The sequence below is a fragment of the Phyllobates terribilis genome, unplaced genomic scaffold, assembly GCF_046119375.1.
Source record: "Phyllobates terribilis strain yellow unplaced genomic scaffold, ASM4611937v1 Scaffold_8__6_contigs__length_399053987, whole genome shotgun sequence".
In the NCBI taxonomy this organism is placed as follows: Eukaryota; Metazoa; Chordata; class Amphibia; order Anura; family Dendrobatidae; genus Phyllobates; species Phyllobates terribilis.
Window position 1 is genome coordinate 133,520,886 of NW_027362768.1, and position 23,638 is coordinate 133,544,523.

General features: G+C 41.7%; 2 protein-coding genes across 3 annotated transcripts in view; one reads left to right on the forward strand and one right to left on the reverse strand.

The window, feature by feature from the left end:
* SHCBP1L (SHC binding and spindle associated 1 like) overlaps positions 1 to 23,638 on the reverse strand; it is an 83,839-nt gene that overhangs the window by 34,207 nt on the left and 25,994 nt on the right. The window contains exon 6 of the mRNA XM_073642611.1: positions 11,472 to 11,625. Within this exon, the coding sequence (XP_073498712.1) occupies positions 11,472 to 11,625 (154 nt within the window). The remainder of the gene's footprint in view (positions 1 to 11,471; positions 11,626 to 23,638) is intronic.
* LOC141156857 (uncharacterized) lies at positions 17,819 to 20,538 on the forward strand. 2 transcript variants are annotated; one of them, XM_073643315.1, is made up of 2 exons: positions 17,819 to 18,490; positions 18,702 to 20,538. In XM_073643315.1, exon 2 carries the CDS (start codon positions 19,005 to 19,007, stop codon positions 20,343 to 20,345), a length of 1,341 nt encoding a protein of 446 aa, XP_073499416.1. In that variant the 5' UTR covers positions 17,819 to 18,490; positions 18,702 to 19,004; the 3' UTR covers positions 20,346 to 20,538. The 2 variants fall into 2 exon arrangements, with proteins under 2 accessions (XP_073499416.1, XP_073499417.1); XM_073643316.1 differs by lacking the exon at positions 17,819 to 18,490 and adding an exon at positions 18,516 to 18,537.

Genomic DNA, 23,638 nt, shown 5'->3' on the forward strand with positions numbered 1-23,638 from the left:
TAGTTAAAATCACAGTCTGCTATGAAGTCCAGACTGGGGCTGAGGTTCACAGGAGTACCCACACGTCAGCTATTGGAGCCTTTAACAGGGCCCTGGCAACCCATCAGCATTCTGCAATGACGGTTGAGAGGCCATCCGGCACCCGGAACGATGTGCCCCCCAGAACCACATGCTTTTAAATGCCACTGTCAGAGATTTACAGAGACATTAAAGGGGTTAATAGAAGTGATTGGAACTTAAAAGTATTCCCATCTCCAAGATCCTATCCCAATATGTAGCAGGTGTAATAATAATTCGATAAATTTGAGGCCTTCATTGGGGTCAAAAAATTCATGAGACTACTCTCAATTAAAAAATATTTCATGAAGAAGGACAGGACCAGCATTCCTTAGCCTCAACCAACATTACTACCCGGAACTTCCACCATACCATCTTAAAAAAAGAAATCCAACTTTCACTCTTTGAACACATACTCAGATTCCCTTGAAGCCTTCCAAAAAAATGTAATAGACGATATCCGTCGAGTAAACAACAAAAAATGGTCGAGAATCAGGCACAATCTCACTAGGGGCGAACGCAAGGCCATCCAAACATTATAAAAAAAACAAGAAATAGCAATACGCCCAGCCAACAAAGGCGGAGGTATTGTAATACTGGACCATACACAGTACCATAATGAGTGTCTAAGACTGTTAAATGACACACAAACTTATGAAATTTTGCCCTCTGACCCTACCCCAAAATATGTCCTTGAAATGGAACACCTATTAAACAAAGGATTAAGGGAAGGCTTCCTGAATAAATCTGAGTATGAATACATATTTACTCCGTATCCTAGGATAGCCATTTTTTACCATCTCCCCAAAATCCATAAATCATTGACCAATCCACCCAGCAGACCAATCATATCCGGTATCCAAAGTTTAACATCAAATTTATCCAGATTTTTTGACCGTCATCTACAGAACCTAGTTCCTCTCTTGCCAGCTCACCTTAAAGATACTAAACACACCCTACTACTATTAGAGAAAATCAAATGGGAGAGCCACTACATAATTGGGACCCTAGACATCACGTCACTATACACGGTGATTCAACACCAAAAGGGCTGCCAATCAGCAAAATTCTTCTTAAAGAAACATACCACAATGCCAGATAAACAGATCGATTTTATCGAGGAATGCATGTTTTTTATTCTAAACCACAACTCTTTTAAATACGAACAGAGACATTACAACCAAAGATGGGGCACGGCGATGTGGACCAGGTTCGCGCCCACCTACGCCAACCTATATGTGGGTATGTGGGAACACCACACCATCTTCCCTGATGGCGGGCTGCGTGCGAACTTGGTCCTCTGGTGCCGCTTCATTGATGACATTCTATTCATCTGGTCAGGAAACCAGGAATCTCTTAACCAGTTCCTGATTGATCTCAATAATAATGATTTTTAGTTAAACTTCACTTCTACAATAAGCACTGACCAGGTGAACTTTTTGGACCTAAATATCTACATTCATCAGGGTCAAATTTGCACTCGCACTTTCTTTAAGCCTACAGACAAACAGTTTCATACATATGGACAGTTGTCACCTCGCTAGCTGGCTCCTTAATGTCCCAAGAAGCCAATATATGAGACTCCATAGAAATTGTTCAGAACCTTATGACTTTGAGAACGAAGCCAACCTTCTTACAAAAATTTTATTAAATAAAGGCTATGACTTAACCCTTCTAGACACTGCCAAAATCCAGATCAAAATGATCCCCTGATCAGAACTCCTGGATATTAAAGAAACCAATAACCCGGAACCAGAAGGGTTCACCATTGATGTTCCAATCATTACCACCTACAACTCCAACACACACATTTTGAGAAAAATTATAAAAAGCCACTGGAACATCCTTAGGGATGACAAGATTATAGGAGATCAGATCCCCTTAGAACCAAAATTTATATTTAAGAAAGCAAGGAATCTAGGCAACATAGTTGCCCCATCTATAAAAAATCCCCCATTAGTTTCTCTACTTAAGAATCCGTTCTCCAACCCTAGAGTCTTTTATCCATGCAAGCAATGCACGGTGTGCAGAAACCTGAACACCAAAAAACACACCACAATCTCTCATGGTGAGATTAAATTTCCAATCAAGGATTTCATAACGTGCACTACTAAAGGTGTCATCTATGGACTCAAATGCCCATGTAAAAAAATTATATGTGGGACGCACAATATGCCCCTTGAATAAACGACTGGGAGAACATTTACGCAACATATATAATAAGTATCAGAAACATTCTCTTTCCAAGCATTTCTCTGAAAACCATGAGGAGTCATTAAAAGATACCCAGATTACAGGCATTCAAATAGTCCACAAACACTGGCGGCAGGGCAACTTTATGAGCCAAATGTCTAGAATTGAAAGCAGTTGGATTTTTAAATTGGACTCACTGAGACCCAAAGGTCTCAATAGTGAAATAGAACTTTTTGCTTTTAATTGAATACTCCAACTCACAGCTTGGACCAAAACAAACATAAGAAAGAAATTAGCTAATAGGGTCATCAAGATAAAGGCTTTTCCCTCCCACTATCTACCTGCAACCAATTAGCATAATGAGGACCAAGTACATACATATAAAAGAAAGCACCTAGCACTTACAGGACCATCCCTGACGAAGGATTCCGTGAAATCCGAAACGCGTAGAAAAGGTCCTCAGTGCTATCCGCCCTATCTCATCCCGGGAAACCACGTGACGCGGTCCTCTCCTGCTACGAGCGCTACCGCCGACTATCCTGTGCCCGTTACCACTAGAGCCTCCGGCCGGGACTCCATGTGCTGCGAGACGTCAACGCTGCAAGAATTCATCGAGCAGCCCTCTATTTGAAAAGGTCAGTGAGCCCACAAGCTCCCCAATGACTCCGGACCACCGCCGGCACCCACCGCATCCGCAGGTACGTAATTAGTACCACCCAGACTGCTGCTCAACCGAAGGTTACACCAGCATCAGCCAGTCTACATGCTCTCTAAGCACCGCTATCATCACTGGGCAACATTGTTAATCTAGAAACGACACCAGCACAGTGCTGACTTTTTGCTGGCTGTCCATCCTCTGACAACTTTTTTTCAACGGACTTAATAGATCAAAACATACTAGAACCACCATTTGAACCTATCTGCACATAGCAGACAGTATGTATACTCAGACTAAGTTACACACAAGTGGATGCAACTATAGGACTAACGTCCCTCAGGAATAAACACTCTCTCCTACCATCATCCAAAGGGTCATACCCCAGGGACAGGGAGGAAATTAAAAGGTTCCTACCGTTCCTCACCACACTGTAGGGATAAATCAACACCCACTGCACAGCTGGGTATCCCGCAGATATTCAACCTTCCAACTTCAGGTAATTTACCCCAACAAATAACTTAGCTCTAATCCTCTTAATTCTAAGATCTTTCACCCTGGGTTGGAGTGTATAACCAGTACTACCTCATAGGTACAGAACTCGACTGAACTAAAGCTACTTCTCTCTAACTCAGGTAAACTACCAAATGTCATCATAGTCCCTCCAACCTCCCACTGTGTTCTTTATTGACCTTCACCCTCCTTTTTTCCAGAGTGATCTAAATTATCGTACTATCATACGGTTTTGAGCTACTATACGGTTAGCCATACTAGATCAAACAGGTAATAGTTTATACCAATACATCAATAATGAGCAGAGTCAAACAGGTCACTCTCTAAATACCGCTCCGCTTTCCTTTTAGGCGATCTCCACTCAACACTGACCTCTACATCCATCCGATTTTTCCACTTCCACTTTACTCAGGACCCTGTCCTATAACCTTGGTTTTATACTCTCCTTTTAAAATATTTATTAAACCAATAAAATATCTGATTTTAAACTTTACCTCTCCTTAAATACTTTTTGTCAGTACCTCAATCAAACCAGGACCAGCGCAGATACCATATACATTTACATAATAATATTAGCAAATGCCTCCAATTAGAAATATAGTATAGTTTTTCTGATTCGCTAGGTCTTTCCTCATGTGCAGGCATTGCAGGAGATTAGGTATCCATGGTTACGACCACTAGACACTTGCTAACTGTCACTATATCAGTGGTCATAACCATGGATACCTAAAGTCCTGCAATGCCTGCATATGAGGAAAGAGACATAGCGAATCAGAAAAACTATACTCGATTTCTAATTGGAAGTATTCACTAATATTATTATTATTATTACTACACCTGCTACATATTGAGATAGCATCTTGAAGATGGAAATACCCCTTTAAGTCTTATTGCTGCTGTTATGCAGATGCAGACTTTGTAACACAGTTGCCATCAGCAAAGCATGGTGTGGGCTTAGCTGCACACAACCGCACAATACATGTATGTCACATTTTGCGAAAGGGGTTAAATGGGGTAGTCCAGTTCGAAAAAATATTTAGAAACATATATATGGACTTCAATTAACAAAAAAATCATGTTCTTCTGATATCAGCATTGGTCCCAGCAGCTCCAATTCCAGTTTCTGTTTGACAGAAAGAAATTTTCTATGTCTGCATGTCATCACTGCTGTGTGAGGAGGAGGAGGAGGTGACTGGATTGGCAACTGAATTGATCCAGTCAGCTAGTCCCCTTCACATACAGCAGAGAAGATTTGAGAAAACCACCATGACTCATGATATCTGGCAATTGGGACACCTTTGATATTACCAGTATATTAGTAAGTCCTGTACATTTATATTTCAAGCACAGTTAAAAAAATCTTTCAGGTGGACAACTTCTTTATCACTACATAAAAGGTAAAAAGTTAGGCTTGTTTGATAAATAAAGCATATTTTTACAAATTTGGAAGAATTAAATGACTGGTTAGTAGCAAGAAAAAAAAAAGAAACTACACTCGAAATAATGCAAGAAATACTGACCTTTAATACAACAAAATTACTTTCAGTGACATTTCCCATTGTCAGTTACACTGCAAAAATAACAATCTAACACCAAGTGGATAAGTTGTCGGATCATGTCTGTATAGTTTCCCGCTACAATCTTTATGGAATATGATGGCATTGAAAGCTTAGTTTAGCTTTTGGATGCAAGCCACGTTCCTGTTATATCAGCAGGCTTGTGATATCCAAATTTCAATGAATCGGGCATTAGTGTCTCTTTCCCATACTAATAATTTTGGCCTCTACTTGCAGGATTGTTGGTTAAACAAAGTGTTTATAACTGGAAATAAATTAAAGCTTCAAAATGCCGAACATGCTTATATTGTAAAACGTGCCATGGCAGATTTTTCATGAGCACGTTTAAAAATATTTCAAGGCGCATACTGTTTCTATTCTGACAGATCTCACTGCGGGTGACTACATTTAGTTACAAGGATTTCCAACCTTATTTTTCTTCTAATTTGTACAAAAATGATTGCTGCACAACTAAGCTACAGCAGAAGATACTAATATGCTCCGGTCCGTGTTGGATATGCTGCGAGTCACCTTTTATAATGCAAATACAGTAAAGGAAATAATTATTTGATCCCTTGCTGTTTTTGTAAGTTTGTCCACTGACAAACACATGAACAGTCTATTATTTTAAGGGTAGGTTAATTTTAACAATGAAAGATAGAATATCCAAAAAAAAAAAGAAAGAAAATCACATTGTATAAATGAGATAAATTTATTTGCATTTTGCAGTGAGAAATAAGTATTTGATCCCCTACAAACCATTATGAGTTCTGGCTCCTACAGACCAGTTAGGGTAAGTGCACACACGTTGTGTTTTGCTGCGTATTTGCAGCAGATTTTTATGTAAATTTTCAGCTGCATATAAAAGTACCAGCAAAGTGTATGAGAAACCAGAATTCACTGTTCCCACATGTTGCTTTTTTGATTGAAAATATGCAGCAGTGATTAGAAAAACGCTGAAAGAAGTGACAGGTCACTTCTTTCAGCGTTTATTCAGCAGAAACATGCGTATTTTGTTGCGTATTTTGCTGCGTTTTTCACCCATAGGAAGTAATGGGTGGTCAAAAATATGCACCAAAATACGCAGCAAATACACGCATTTTTGACACAGCTAATCTCCTGCCAGAGAAAAGTTATCAGCAGATTTGGTGCAGAAAACGTGCAGAAAAAACACAACATGTGTGCACTTACCCTTAGACACCCCTAATCAATCGTTACCTGCATTAATGACAGCTGTCTTATATAATCACCAGGACAAAAGACTCCTGTCCACAGACTCAATTAATCAGTCAGACTCTAACCTCTACAACATGGGCAAGACCAAAGAGCTTTCTAAGGAGGTCAGGGACAAGATCATAGACCTGAACAAAGCTGGAATGGGCTACAAAACCATAAGTAAGACGCTGGGTGGGAAGGAGACAACTGTTGTTGCAATAGTAAGAAAATGGAAGAAATACAAAATGACTGTCAATCAACATCGATCTGGGGCACCATGCAAAATCTCACCTCGTGGACTATCCTTGATCATGAGGAAGGTGAGAGATCAGTCTAAAACTACAAGGGGGGGAACTTGTTAATAATCGCAAGGCAGCTGGGACCACAGTCACCAAGAAAACCATTGGTAACACATTACGCCTTAAAGGTTTAAAATCCTGCAGTGCCCACAAGGTCCCCCAGCTCAAGAAAGCACATGTGCAGGCCCGTCTGAAGTTTGCCAGTGAACACCTGGATGATTCTGTGAGTTATTGGGAGAAGGTGCTGTGGTCAGATGAGACAAAAATTGAGCTCTTTGGTATTAACCTAACTCGCCGTGTTTGGAGGAAGAGAAATGCTGCCTATAACCCAAAGAACACCGTCCCCACTGTGAAGCATGGAGGTGAAAACATTAGGTTTTGGGGGTGTTTCTCTGCTAAGGGCACATGACTACTTCACCGCATCAATGAGAGAATGGATGGAGCCATGTACTGTAAAAAGCTGAGTGACCACCTCCTTCCCTCCGCCAGGACATTAAAAATGGGTCGTGGCTGGGTCGTCCAGCAAGACAATGACCCAAAACATACAGCCAAGGCAACAAAGGAGTGGCTCAAAAAGAAGCACAGTAAGGTCATAGAGTGGCCTAGCCAGTCTCCAGACCATAATCCCATAGAAAACTTATGGAGGGAGTTGAAGCTCCGAGTTGCCAAGCGACAGCCTCAAAATCTGAATGATTTAGAGATGATCTGCAAAGAGGAGTGGACCAAAATTCCTCCTGACATGTGCGCAACCCTCATCATCAACTACAAAAAATGTCTTTTTTGTAGTTGATGATGCAATAACGCCTGTGCTTGCCAACAACGGTTTTGCCACCAAGTATTAACTGTTGTTTGCCAGAGGGATCAAATACTTATCTCATTGCAAAATGCAAATACATTTATCTCATTTATACAATGTGATTTTCTTGATTTTTTTTGGATATTCTATCTCTCAATGTTAAAATTAACCTACCCTTAAAATGATAGACTGTTCATGTCTTTGTCACTGGGCAAACTTACAAAAACAGCAAGGGATCAAATAATTATTTCCTTCACTGTAGTTTGAAAAGTCCAAACTCTTTAAAGGGAAGATGACAGCTCAACATGCCCCCCAAACTGCCCCCATGTATTTATACTTCTGTTAATACCTTTCCTAACAAGCCCTTTGCATTATACACTGCTCAAAAAAATAAAGGGAACACTTAAACAGAATATAACTTCAAGCAAATCAAACTTCTGTGAAATCAAACTGTCCACTTAGGAAGCAACACTGATTGACAATCAATTTCACATGCTGTTGTGCAAATGGAATAGACAATAGATGGAAATTATTGGCAATTATCAAGACACGCTCAATAAAGGAGTGGTTCTGCAGGTGGGGACCCCAGACCACATCTCAGTACCAATGCTTTCTGGCTGATGTTTTGGTCACTTTTGAATGTTGGTTGTGCTTTCACACTCATGGTAGCATAAGATGGACTCTACAACACATAGAAGTTGCTCAGGTAGTGCCATCCATCCAGGATGGCACATTAATGCGAGCTGTGGCAAGAAGGTTTACTGTGTCTGTCAGCGTAGGGTCCAGAGGCTGGAGGCGCTACCAGGAGACAGGCCAGTACACCAGAAGAAGTGGAGGGGGCCGTAGGAGGGCAACAACCCAGCAGCAGGACCGCTACCTCCACCTTTGTGCAAGGAGGAACAGGAGGAGCACTGCCAGAGCCCTGCAAAATTACCTCCAGCAGGCCACAAATGTGCATGTGTCTGCACGAACGGTTAGAAACCGACTCCATGAGGGTGGTATGAGGGCCCGTCGTCCATAGAGGGGGGTTGTGCTCACAGCCCAACACCGTGCAGGATGCTTGGCATTTGCCACAGAACACCAGGATTGGCAAAGTCGCCACTGGCGCCCTGTGCTCTTCCCAGATGAAAGCAGGGTCACACTGAGCACATGTGATAGACGTGACAAAGTGTGAAGACGCCAAGGAGAGCGATCAGCTGCCTGCAACATCCTTCAGCATGACCGGTTTGGCAGTGGGTCAGTAATGGTGTGGGGTGGCATTTCTTTGGAGGGCCGCACAGCCCAGAGGTAGCCTGACTGCCATTAGGTACCGAGATGAGATCCTCAGACCCCTTGTGAGACCATATGCTGGTGCGGTTGGCCCTGGGTTCCTCCTAATGCAGGACAATGCCAGACCTCATGTGGCTGGAGTGTGTCAGCAGTTCCTGCAAGATGAAGGCATTGAAGCTATGGACTGGCCCGCCCGTTCCCCAGACCTGAATCCGATTGAGCACATCTGGGACATCATGTCTCGCTCCATCCACCAACGTCACGTTGCACCACAGACTGTCCAGGAGTTGGCGGATGCTTTAGTCCAGGTCTGGGAGGAGATCCCACAGGAGACCATTCGCAACCTCATCAGGAGCATGCCCAGGCGTTGTAGGGAGGTCATACAGGCACGTGGAGGCCACACACAATACTGAGCCTCATTTTGACTTGTTTTAAGGACATTACATCAAAGTTGGATCAGCCTGTAGTGTGTTTTTCCACTTTAATTTTGGGGGCGACTCCAAATCCAGGCCTCCATTGGTTAATAAATTTGATTTCCATTGATGATTTTTGTGTGATTTTGTTGTCAGCACATTCAACTTTGTACAGAACAAAGTATTCAATGAGAATATTTCATTCATTCAGATCTAGGATGTGTTATTTGAGTGTTCCCTTTATTTTTTTGAGCAGTGTATATTTGATTGCAATGTATTGCAAAAAGCAAGTCTGTTTGCAATATCCTAACTAGTGTCAGACTAGTCGGCATGGAGCGTTGGTTTCCTAAGACAAGTCATCCCATTAATCATGTTAGCACCTCAGTGTGGGCATGAAACATGATTTGCATGCATGCGACTTTCGTCCTTTCATGTCAGTGCACAATTAAGCCGGGTGTATGCTTCCCAGTTTAATAGGCGCACTGCGCATATCCAGGGAGCACTGCGCATATCCAGGGAGCACAGACATGCTTACAGTGTTCTCCTTCCAGGTATTGTCTCTGGCTCCTCTGTGGATGGCAGATTATGCCATCACAATGTGCTCCCCAGACATGTTCAGTACACCTATGAAAGGGGAACGTACACAAGACTTCATTGCACACTGACAAGAAAGGACGAAAGTCACGCTCGTACGTAAGATTTGCTATGGACCCTAAGTGACACTGGCTCTTGCATATCATATTATCACGACCACAGGGGCGTGACAACATGTTTTGTGGAACTACTATTCTGTGGAAACCAATACCCCCTCGACTAGTCTGTTTCTAATTAGCATATCGCAAACAGATTTATAAAATTGTTTTGTGCCATATGCAAAGGGAGTCCCCAACTCATGAACATCCAACTTATGAAACCTCGGATGTTCAAAAAAAACCCAATATACTCCGGCCATTGCCCGGTCTTCTTTGTTCTACCGTTGCCCGTTGCAACTCCAGCCTCTTCACTGTGTGTCATAAGATAGAGTCATCATCGCAACCTTATGACTCACTGTAAGGTCCAGTATGGAAACGCCCGGAAGTCGTAGCCTATTGTGAACAGGCCAGACATGCTCAGGTCACTGCGCATCATTTGGTTGTGATGTTGATGTCGCTACTTACGATGCACAGTAAACTTCGAAGCCTGGACGTGGCCGTAAGTCCTTGGCCTATGGTGAAGTAGCCAAAGATGCGGCACGCCTGACTATGGAAAAAAAAAGAGGACCGGATGGCGGGTGGGGAGCAGTGGGGTGGCGGTATCAGTCAGGTGAGTATTAGTTATTTAGTTTTTTCCGGCTCCTTTCCAACATACATAACCAGGTTACAAAGTGACTGAACGAATCTAGTTCGTAACCCATGGACTGCCTGTAGTGTAATCGAATATACAGTACAAACGGCTTGTTAGGAAGAATAAATATATGGTCGCAGTTTGGGGGACATGGGGGAGCTGTCAGGTTCCCTTTTTAGATTGGGATTTTCAAATACCATCACATTTTTTCCACATGTAGGCAGTGTCTGTTTCCTCTTCTTATGATCAAGTCTTTATGCTTTTTAAAGATTACAGAAATACTTACTCATTTTCTCATATTTTAAAATGCATACCATCCCACACATACCTCTCTATATATGGGACTACCTCCTTCTGTACTGACAACTGATGATTACATACACAACAAATGAAGTGCCTAGGTGGGTTGAAATTGCTGTGCTGTCGGACCCATTCCCAAGCACATCATTGTAGTGCATGAAGTTTGCTGAACTACAGTCACATTTCACCACATAATGGGTGATTTGTTAATTGTAAATTTTTTAATATGCAACAGATATAAATTAACCCAAAATTAAACAAAAACTGTGCCTTCTAGTCATTCGCCAGAAGCTCACACAGATCAATTACTAATCAGTCATCTGATGCCAGATTACCACGATTCAATTATTTGGTCACATAACATAACTGTAGAAAATGACATGAATCACACATCCAAATATTGTACATTAATCTAAAGCAGCTAAGCAAAATTTACTAAACTGAACACAAGATTCTTAGTTAACATTTTGATCACAATGTATAAGCCCCCTTCCAACCTCTTACTAGGTCCCTAACCTGCAAGGCGACCACTGCCACCATGCCAGCAAGGGGAGCGACCCATGATGCCATATGCAGTTTTTGTAACGTTTGCTTAGATCAGTAGATCAATGTATAATGCTTGGATGTGCGGTCCATGTCATATTCTAAAGTTACTATACAATATATGCAATTATTTTGGTCAAATAATAAGAGAGGGTTTATGGTTAAAGTAGCTCGAAACAGATGATGGTATTCTGGCTACTGCAAAAGACTATGTATGTTTGGACAAGTGATGCATTTTTAAAAGTACCTACCACATTACAGGGGGGCTTGTGGATTGACAAATCAAACATGTAAGAATATTATAGGACAAAGATTATATATTAGACTTGCAAACTTCACCTTTAATAGTGATGTCATCTGTCAACATAGCCATAGCAGCAGACTTATATTCCCCAGGGAAAATTACCACAGTATCTCCACAGTAACTACTCTCCAAAGCAGTATCCAAATTATTGTGTTGATGAATTAGCGTGTCTGGAGAATATTCTTTCAGCTATAAAAAAAAAAGATAATTGACCAATATAAGTAATACAGAAGATAACCTAAAATATACTGTATATAAAAATCTAAAAAATTCAGTTATATCACACTTTCTGTAAGGGTGCAGTCACACAACCAGATTTCGGTCTGCATGCGGTCTGTCAAAAAAACGGACCTCTCACTGATAACACACTGACCAATGTCATTCAATTGGGCTATCCAGATGACATTTTTTTTTATCACAGGCCGAATACCCCTGTGAAAAAATTGCAGCATGCAGAACTATCTTTCAAATGAAGGATGAAACTTGCCTATTCAAGTCTATGGATGCGTAAAAATAATTTTTGATCTGTGGATAACGTAAGATACATCATCCACATCAATCAAGCCAGGAGGACAGCAGCTCCTGGGATTGAGGAGTTGCCGAGAAAAGAAAAAAGGACGCCCATCGGAAAGGACAACGTTGTATGCCAGAAGTATTAAAGGTATTTTTTGGCATATGCAGGGGTAGTTGAGGCTTGAGTACAGGTAGATTGACATTTGGTAATAGAGCAGTTAAGGGTGGTGACTTTAGTTTAAATTGGGAAAACATGGTGACAGATTCCCTTTAACCTGTTTATGAGAAGCCAGCATATGCTAAAAGAGTATGAAGAGGGCAGAAACGTGTCAATGAGTTGAGGCTGAGGCCTGCATCCAGACCAAACAGAAGAATTAAAGAATACTAGGAATGGGAGAACCATGGATAGAAGTCCTTTGTTCACACCAGTCAAAGTAGGGCCTCCGAGTACGATGGTAAACCATGGCAAAGCATACAAGCCTTCAGAATGGTCTAGATAACGAAGTCTGACGGACCTTTGGGATCTCAGAACCTTGGCTTTAACAGCCATGACCTTAAACAAAGCTAAATTGAAGTGGGATGGAATAGGTAAAAGACGGTAAGGATGAGAAGAGAGGAGCCAGGGAGCATCTGCAACTAATTGGATAAGGTTGGAGTACCATGCCCAGCGAGGCCAAACAAGAGCTATGGGGATTGCCAAAATGATGGAATGCCTTCCTTGACCCGCTAGAGAATGCGGGCAAACAGAGGTTGGGACCCAGTGATGAAAGACTCCTGGTGCCCTCGTAGTTGTTCAGTTAGGCCACTGAGGTCAAGTTGTTGCTCTGTTTTAGAAGCAGGCATAAGAGACAGAAGATGGATCTCAGTTCCAGTAGGCTGATCTGGAAGGAGGATTCCTCCTGAGACCCGAGGCCCTGAATGCTTTGATGGCTAAATACTGCTACTTGGCCCATGAGACTTGTGTCGGTCGTCAACGCCTGCCATTGAAGTTGGAGGGACGATCTGCTGGAAAGCAGAGCAGGAGCCGACAATCTCCAAATAAAGGTTTCTGCAGAGTTGAGCAGGGAGATAGATGCTCTATTGAACCTGTTCCCAGTCTAGGATAGGTTGACCCATTGAAGATTAACACAGCAGCTGTCACGATCTTTGTCGACAGGTTGTGCTTAGCACAGGACAGAAATTCCAATGCTGCCATGTCATCAACGCTGTGTGTGAAGGAGAGCTGGAAGGCTAATTTATTTTAATACAGGGTGGATAAAAATCAATGTTTTTTTTTTAAAAAATCAAAAAAATCGGATTTTTTTGATTTAAATCGTATTTTTTTCAATAAACTGCTTTTTGAGGAAAATATTTTACCATCCAAAGGTTCTTCCATCATGAGATAAAGCTGAGTTGTTTAACCCCTTAAGCCCCGCGGGTGGTTTGCACGTTAATGACCGGGCCAATTTTTACAATTCTGACCACTGTCACTTTATGAGGTAATTACTCTGGAACGCTTCAACGGATCCCCCTGATTCTGAGATTGTTTTTTCGTGACATATTGTACTTCATGATTGTGGAAAAATTTCTTCGATATCACTTGCGTTTATTTGTGAAAAAAACGGAAATTTGGCGAAAATTTTGAAAATTTTGCAATTTTCAAAATTTGAATTTTTAAGCCCTGAAATCAGAGCGATATGTCACACAAAAGAGTTAATAAATAACATTTCCCACATGTCTACTTTACATCAGCACAATTTTGGAACCAAAATTTTTTTTTGTTAGGGAGCTATAAGGGTTAAAAGTTGACCAGCGATTTCTCATTTTTCCAACAAAATTTATAAAACCATTTTTTTAGGGACCACATCACATTTGAAGTGACTTTGAGAGGTCTTTATGACAGAAAATACACAAAAGTGACACCATTCTAAAAACTGCACCCATCAAGGTGCTCAAAACCACATTCAAGAACTTTATTAACCCTTCAGGTGCTTCACAGGAATTTTTTGAATGTGGAAGAAAAAAATGAACATTTAACTTTTTTCACAAAAATGTTACTTTAGACCCAATTTTTTTTTATTTTCACTGGGGTAACAAGAAAAAATGGACCCCAAAATTTGTTGTGCAATTTCCCCTGGGCACGCAGATACCCAATATTTGGGGAAGAAACACTGTTTGGGCGCACGGCAGGGCTCGGAAGGGAAGGAGCGCCATTTGACTTTTTGATTGTAAAATTTGCTTGAATAATTAGCGGATGCCATGTTGTGTTTGGAGAGCCCCTGTGTGCCCAAACTTTGGAGCTCCCCCACAAGTGACCCCATTTTGGAAACTAGACCCCCCAAGGCACCTTTATAGATGCATAGTGAGCACTTGGAACCCCCAGGTGCTTCACAAATTGATTCGTAAATATGAAAAAGTGAAAAAAAAAACACTTTTTCATTTTTACGAATCAATTTGTGAAGCACCTAGGGGTTCCAAGTGCTCACTATGCATCTAGATAGGTGCCTTGGGGGGTCTAGTTTCCAAAATGGGGTCACTTGTGGGGGAGCTCCAATGTTTGGGCACACAGGGACTCTCTAAATACAACATGGTATCCGTTAAGAAATTGAATGGAAAATCGGCTCAAATTGTTAGCGGACACCACATTGCGTTTGGAGAGCCCCTCTGTGCCCAAACTTTGGAGCTCCCCCACAAGTGACCCCATTTTGGAAACTAGACCCCCCAAGGCACCTTTCTAGATGCATAGTGAGCACTTGGAACCCCCAGGTGCTTCACAAATTGATTCGTAAAAATGAAAAAGTGAAAAAAAAAACACTTTTTCATTTTTACGAATCAATTTGTGAAGCACCTAGGGGTTCCAAGTGCTCACTATGCATCTAGATAGGTGCCTTGGGGGGTCTAGTTTCCAAAATGGGGTCACTTCTGGGGGAGCTCCAAAGTTTGGGCACACAGGGACTCTCTAAATGCAACATGGTATCCGCTAACAAATTGAATGGAAAATTGGCTCAAATTGTTAGCGGACACCACATTGCGTTTGGAGAGCCCCTCTGTGCCCAAACTTTGGAGCTCCCCCACAAGTGACCCCATTTTGGAAACTAGACCCCCCCAAGGCACCTATCTAGATTCATAGTGAGCACTTGGAACCCCAGGTGCTTCACAAATTGATTCATAAAAATGAAAAAGTGTTTTTTTTTTCACTTTTTCATTATTACAAATCAATTTGTGAAGCACCTGGGGGTTCCAAGTGCTCACTATGCATCTAGAAAGGTGCCTTGGGGGGTCTAGTTTCCAAAATGGGGTCACTTGTGGGGGAGCTCCAAAGTTTGGGCACAGAGGGGCTCTCCAAACGCAATGTGGTGTCCGCTAACAATTTGAGCCGATTTTCCATTCAATTTGTTAGCGGATACCATGTTGCATTTAGAGAGTCCCTGTGTGCCCAAACATTGGAGCTCCCCCACAAGTGACCCCATTTTGGAAACTAGACCCCCCAAGGCACCTATCTAGATTCATAGTGAGCACTTGGAACCCCAGGTGCTTCACAAATTGATTCATAAAAATGAAAAAGTGTTTTTTTTTTTCACTTTTTCATTATTACGAATCAATTTGTGAAGCACCTGGGGGTTCCAAGTGCTCACTATGCATCTAGAAAGGTGCCTTGGGGGGTCTAGTTTCCAAAATGGGGTCACTTGTGGGGGAGCTCCAATGTTTGGGCACACAGGGGCTCTCCAAACGCAACATGGCGTCCGCTAACAATATGAGCCGATTTTCCATTCAATTTGTTAGCGGACACCATGTCGCGATTGGAGAGCCCGTGATGTGCCTAAACAGTGGAGCTCCCCCACAAGTGTCCCCATTTTGGAAACTATACCCCTCAAGGATTTTATTAAGGTGTATAGTGAACATTTTGAACCCAGAGGTACGGCACAGAATTTGTTTACATTAGGTCATCATATTGAATAAGTTGTCATTATTCTTGAGCGCAAGTGCTCGCTACTTGAGTTTGCATCGGGTACTCAGGTATGCACCATGTACAGCGTGTGCTCGAGTGACATGCTCGAGTCCCTGCTCCGCATGTTTCACGGTTATTAGACACCCAAAAAAAAACATGCGGGGATCGCTCGTGCATGGCAGGCAATCCCCGTAAAGTTTTTTGGCCGCGAAGCATATGGGGCAGAGACTCGAGCATGTCACTCAAATACCCACGATACTCAATGCATACCAGAGCACCCGATGCAAACTCAAGTAGCAAGCACTTGCTCTCAACACTAGTCGCCATATCGTCATCTTTTTTTCTTACTTTTGAAAAAAATCCCAACCCCAGCCCTAACCCTAGCACAACCCTAGCCCCAGCACAACCCTAGCCCCAGCACAACCCTAGCCCCAGCACAACCCTAGCCCAATCCTAACCCAAGAGTTTATTTTTTACGCCGTTCCTTGTGCGGTATAAGTGATTAGACGACTTTATTCTTCGGGTCGGTGTGATTACAGCAATGCCAGAATCATATGGGGTTTTTATGACTGACAGCTGTCACACACTAAAAGACGCATTTTTTGTAAAATCTAGTTTTTGCATCGCCATATTTTGAGAGCTATAATTTTTCCAGATTTTGGCAGACAGTCATGTGACGGCTCGTTTTTTGCGGGATGACTTGACGTTGTTATTGGTGCCATTTTCAGGCACGTGACATTTTTTGATCGCTTTCTATTCCGATTTTTGGGAGGCAGAATAAACAAAAACCAACAATTCAGGAATTGTTTTTTTCTTTTTTATTATTCTGTTCCACGTGTGGTAAAATTGATGAGGTAGCTTTATTCTTCGGGTCAGTACGTTTACAGCGGTACCACATTTGTATCATTTTTCTATGTTTTGGCGCTTATACACAATAAAAACAAAAATACACAAAAAAAGAAAAAAATATTTTTAGTATCGCTTTATTCTGAGAGCTATAACTTTTTTATTTTTCGGCTGATGGAGCTGTATGGCAGCTTATTTTTTGCGGGACGAGATGACGTTTTCAGCGGTATCATTTTTATTTATATGCGTCTTTTTGATCGCGTGTTATTCCACTTTTTGTTTGGCGGTATGGTGATAAAGCATTGTTTTTTGCTTCGTTTTTTTTTTTTTTTTACCGTGTTCACTGAAGGGGTTAACTAGTGGGACAGTTTTATAGGTCAGGTTGTTCCGGACGCGGCGATAACAAATATGTGTACTTTTATTGTTTTTTTTTTATTTTTTTTATAATAATATTTATTGATGGGTACATCATATTTTTATTTTTGGTGTATTATATTTTTTTATAATATTTTTGCACATTTTTTTTTTTTTCCACTTTCACACAGTTTATACACTTTATTACTTTGTTCCACTCTGGGACTTTCACTTTTTTTTTTCTGATCGCCTGCATGGCACAGGAATGGAGCACCATCCCTATGCCATGAAGGCTGTCAGAAGTGCACAGTGTGAAGATTGCTTGGAGATGCACTGCGCATGTCCAAGCAATCTTCCTGCTCTCTGGTGACCCGGATGTTGTCATGACGACATCGGGTCGTCATGGCAACACCCGGGAAGCCTTTGCAGACTGCGCTGGAAGCCGGAAGAGGAGGTGAGTATCGCCGATCACCTCCCCTTGCCCCCGCAATGCCGCGATCGACTTCGATCGCAGCATCGCGGGGGTTAATGTGCTGGGAGCGGTGCAGGACCGCTCCCTGCACATAGTACCGGGTGTCAGCTGCGACAATCAGCTGACACCCGGCGGCGATTGCGCCCGCACAGCCTGTGTGCGCGCGCGATCGCGATGACGTACTAATACGGGTCTGGCTCTTAAGTCCCAGGGCACAGACGCGCATTAGTACGTCAGATGTTATTAAGGGGTTAACTCAGTAGAATAAAGGCTGTATATGTGTAACATTCACAATGCCATGCTCTTCCAGAGGTTTCTGTAGGATTAGTGGGCAGTTTCTCTCCTATATTATCACAGACGCTCGCTTTACTTACGCAGTTCTCAAAACTGAATTTGACTCCGCAGAGGTCCCAGCCTCTTCTTCACGGCAAAAATGTTACAACATGAACAGAGTTGAGAAAAAGACCTTAATCCTATTGTTCTACAAACCTATGAATACAGAATCAACCCCTTCAGTGCCAAGTCCAAGAAGTTAGACAATATGTTTCTGATTGTTTGGAGTGGAATAGATCTGCACAACACAAGAAGAATGTGAATCTAAGTGTGAGGAGGAGGAAGGGCAAGCAGACAAGAAAATGAAAGTGAAACTTTGAGCACAATACTGCAGCATAGCCACAGACAGACAAGTCTGGATCTGTTTGTGTGTACGATCTGAGGTTTATTACATTCTTTCCTTATAATGGCAGCAGGCCGTAAAAGAGACCCAGTTTGGGAATATTTTAATGAAGCTCCTTCGCCTATCGGTAAGGCAGGCATGCGTGCAAAATGCAAACGATGCAACAAAGAGATGCAAGGCCTGGTGGCGCGAATGAGGCAACATCATGAGAAGTGCGGTGATGAAGATGACCAAAGAAACACTTCTGAACAGGCCGGATCTGTTGGTAAACATTTTTATTGAATCCTGCTTCTAAAGACTGAACTGTCATGTGTGAGAAAAATTATATTTGTTATTATTACTGCATGTTACTGTCATTTGGTACAGTTATGAAGAAAAACAAATATTCCTTTTGGGGCAGGGGCAGTGATGTGTTGTGTACAATAAGCAGAAATTGTATAAACAATAAAATAACAGCATTGACTTTTTTCGTTTAGGGGAATTCATGGATTCTGGAAACTATCCACCTCCAAGATCACCATCATCCTGTTCTACAGTTTCAGAGTTATCCATCCAGGATAGTGCTTCATTAGCAGCAGCATCATCATCAGACACCCACAGCCACATATCACCATCACCCAAAAGGAAGAAAAAAACCTTTACCTCCTGGAACCACCATAGATAGGTTTGTGATAAGAACTAGCAGATTAGAAAAAGAGTTGATTGATGAAAAAATTGCCCAGTTTATTTATGCAACGAACTCTTCTTTCCGTCTGACTGAGAACCCACATTTCATTAATATGGTTCAGTCACTGAGACCAGGATACAGTCCACCCAGCAGAGCTGATGTTGCAGGGAAACTGCTGGATCAAGTGTATGACAGAGAAATGGAGCAATGTGCAACAGCTCTGGAGGGTAAAATTGTTAACCTAAGTATTGATGGGTGGAGTAATGTCCACAATGATCCTATTGTATGTGCTTGTATAACAACAGAAGAAGGTAAAGTCTTCCTTGCACAAACAACTGATACGTCAGGAAATGCACACACAGCAGAATACTTACAAGAAGTGGCAGTAAAAGCTATAACAACATGTGAACAAAAATTCAAATGTCTAGTACGCAGTTTGGTCACTGACAATGCTGCAAACGTATCCAAGATGAGAAGAAATTTAGAAGAGCAGGGAGGGAATACAAAGCTGCTAATAACATATGGTTGCAGTGCTCATTTGCTGCACCTCTTAGCCAAAGACTTAAGTGTTCCAGAAATAAAGGCTAATGTTGTTGAAATTGCTAAATACTTCCGTAATAATCATTTTGCTGCAGCAGCTCTGAAAAGGATGGGTGGAACCAAGCTAACGCTCCCACAAGATGTTAGATGGAACTCTGTGCTGGACTGTTTTGAGCAGTATATCAAAAACTGGCCTATTCTGATGACACTTTGTGAAGAAAATCGAGATAAAATAGATGGCACTGTCACGGCCAAAATCCTCAACATTGGGCTTAAGAGAAATGTTGAACATATGCTGAGCTTCCTGAAACCCATCTCTCAAGCTTTAAACAAAATACAGAAAAATAGCTGTTTTATTGCGGATGCTGTTGAAATTTGGAAGGAACTGAGTGAACACTTAAAAACAGAACTACACATGGACAGAATTAAATTACAAGCAGTAAACAAACGAATGGGACAAGCACTGACTCCAGCTCATTTTTTGGCAAATATTGTCAATATCCAATATCAGGGTCAAAACCTAAGTGCTGAGGAAGAGGAGTTAGCTATGACATGGGTATCCAGCAATCATCCATCTTTAATGCCAACTATAATAAACTTCAGAGCTAAGGGGGAACCATTCAAGAAATATATGTTTGCTGAAGATATTTTAAGGAAGGTCACACCAGTAAACTGGTGGAAGTCACTTAAGCGCTTGGATTTAGAGACTGTTCAAGTAATGATTTCACTTTTAACAGCAGTAGCTTCTTCTGCAGGCGTTGAAAGAATATTCTCTTCCTTTGGACTCATTCATTCTAAATTGAGAAATCGGTTGGGACCCAATAAAGCAGGAAAGCTTGTTTTTCTTTTCCAGATTATGAATAGGAACAAAGAAGAAGATGATGATGATGATGATGAAGATGACGACAAGTGAGCTACAGAGGACAGCAGGGACAGTAGTATTTAAGTTTTTCATGTGTCGGCTGGGCTGACAGTCTAAGTTTCTTAAAATATATATATATTTTGTTTAGCCAAATTAGTTAACAAACATGGATGTTTGTTTAAGCAAATAACTCATGCTGTAATGTTGTTATTGTTTCAGTTGAATAAATCTATTTAAATTGTTATTAAGGTCAGGATTATTTTTCTCCTTCCTAAGTACAACAGAACAGTGGTGTCCAAATATGAATGATTAACCCATTAAACTGGGGAGAAAAAAGTAATATAAAAAGTGATTCTAAAAATCTTCATCTACTTGCATTTTAAAGTAGCAAGAACTAGTTTAGGTAGAAACTTTGATTTAAATCACTGATTTAAATCAAGCCTTACTGACTAGTGATTTAAATCGTGATTTAAATCAGTTAGATTTAAATCAAATCCACCCTGTTTTAATAGCTAAGCAAGTCTTCATCCCTCGCTATGTATCAGAAATGACAGAAAAGGGGGGCTGGCTTTCCTAATGAAATCAGCCAGCCAACTTCATAAACAGCACTGATGATATGTTGAAGAAGAAAACAATGTCCTGTGTTAATTGCAGGGCCTAAAGTGAAGCAGCTGAGAACTCAAGTTCAGAACATTAGTGTTTTTCTATATTCTTATTAATAAAACATATTTTGCCTGTGGACAATCCCTTTAACACAATTTCTGCTTCAGGGATAGACCAGGACGCGGTTACGCTCAGAGGTGGCGCACGTGGTTCGTGGACCCAGTGTGTCACAGACCGGAGCCATCCTGGAGGGGCGTAACTAAGCAGCTACTTTGGTGTTTACTGGAGCCTCTAGTGCTGAGGTCAGGCTTGTGCGGCAGGTAGCTGGCAGGTCCCACTCCAGGGCGCCGTCCGGCAGAAGCAGCTAACCCCAAGAGTAAGCGACATAAATTCAGGTTCCTAGACAGGGCAGGACGGTCACTTGGCAAAGGTTCATAATGTGCAGACAGGACGACCACTTGGAACAAGTTTGGACTGTGCAGACACAACGGCCACTGGGACAGGTTCAGACTGAAAGGTATTGGGATAACAGACCGGTACCGTCCGTTTCAGGATACGGACACCGCCGAAGAGGACAAACTATATTGGACTAATGGGACACATAATATGGGAATAAGTTTAACACACTAAAGGACAGGCGGACCTGGCAACATACAGTTGTACACACCAAACCACCTAACAGTAACTATAGAGGTTGCTCAGGCACCTCCCTATTGGAGTGAATGCCTTTTATACAAGATGCTTCCCAGCTATTGGCAATGAGACATCTTGCAGGCAATAACATTAACTAAATGCCTCCCAGCTGTTAGCTGAGGGCATTTACCATGTGTGCGCACTGCCCCTATAAGAGCAGGGGATCGCGCGCACTAGGCATGCCGCCGAGACACAGTGTGGCGTGCATAATGGGAAGTAGCAGGAGGCAGAAGCACACTGGGGACCGCGCCGAGGGCCGGGTTAGTGAGTAAACCGGCGTCCCTGCATGGAGGGAGAAGGGGACACCATGCAGGGTTACCAGCCATGGCGCTACAGACGCATCACAAAGCAGAGGAATGTGACAAGTGAGTCCTGGTCAAATGGACTGCTCTGTGTTATTGGATATCGAAACCACACTATATGCAGCACTGTACTTGTGCTGAGAAAAAGTGTGCACGTAAAAAAACATTTTTACCAACAATTCTTATTAGTAAATTAATAAGCATAACAGTGCAGGTGTACATTCAGACCAAGCCAGATAAGAATCCTTAATAGACTAATAGTACTATTGTTAGGGCAGAAGAGTACAGTTGAACATATTCTGTTCTAAAAGATAGTCCACAGGAAAATCAGTGATGGCATGTTTCTTTGCACATCTGAATTGGCTACAAAGTACTGCCATTAATATTTCTTGGGACTATGCATGACAATATACATAAAGCAGACTAAGCCCACTAGGTACACAGGCATAGACTGTCTACAGGTTCTGCAACCTTATATACTACTGCTTTGTCGGACTTGGGTGCCAAGGGCCCGTCAGTAACATTAATTTTGGGGGCGTACTCTATAGCTACATGTAAGCATTATCCTTGTTCGCCAATTTCCAGACAACGCATTCTTCATATATTTGAATGAAAAGATCGCTGTGTTGTGCACGAAACCACATTCCTGTTGAGGTATGGGGATGATACAGTGGGGTGAAAATAGTGGTCCCCATTCATCTGTGTGGATTTTAGAGGTAGCATTTATGTCCACACCACAGCACGTGGCCTGCCTTTATGTTGTGCATCAAGTGTACTAAGCCGAACACTGGTCATTTAAGTGGATGGGTGTCTGTATGCCCATTCATGATCAGTGGCCCACCGGGGGGATTCACCTATTAATCTGTGTACCAGTCCAAGCCTGTCCTTCTGTTCTAAGAAGAGGATAGTTGTAAATGAAGGATACAATTTAGCTGGCTTTATTTACAGTAGCCAAGTCGGAATGTTTAATATTTTTAGTAAAATGATAATAATAATTAATTGTAAATTATAAAGATACCGAAAAAGGCATCTCTTCTCTAATACTCATCATAGACTATTTTTATTGAGCAAGTATTTGTTCTCAAGGAGGTGGAGCACTCGGCTGAGCACATTTACCCTTTCATTTTAGCAAATGATGGAGGTCTCAGCAACTGGCCCCTTATTGATTAAAACTCCTGACTTTTCTCTGCAACTACACTTTAAAGTGTATGTGTAATCTTATTGTATTGTTGAGTGAACTCATGATGGCACAACATCAAAGTATTCTTCTAGATTAAAGCCTTGGCAATAATACGCAAAGACAATCTGTACCATCTACAGCTAGTAGGATGTTGTATGGTATTTACAAGGTATTTATTTAGAAAAGTACCATTTTGTAACTTGTTTAAAAAAAACTAGCAAATTATGATTATATCTGTGGCCTCCCAACTAAAATAACTTTGAATTTAAAATATTTTAAAACATAAACAAAACACTAATATTGTAATGCATACAGAATATAGTCAAAGTGTGAGTAAAGAAGTAAAAGGTTGCACATAATAAATACCCTTTAAAGTCACCTTGAACAGGGATTATTGCTTGATACATTATATTCACCTGCCAGTGTTTTCTGTAAAGTGGCAGCTATGAGGACATTAGAGATTATATACGCAAAGCTTATTCTTTGGAAGAAGAAATGGCCACTTGGTAACAGTCCTAGGTAAGTCCCCCCCCAATAATCACAAGAAGAGGGAGGGTTGGGATCAT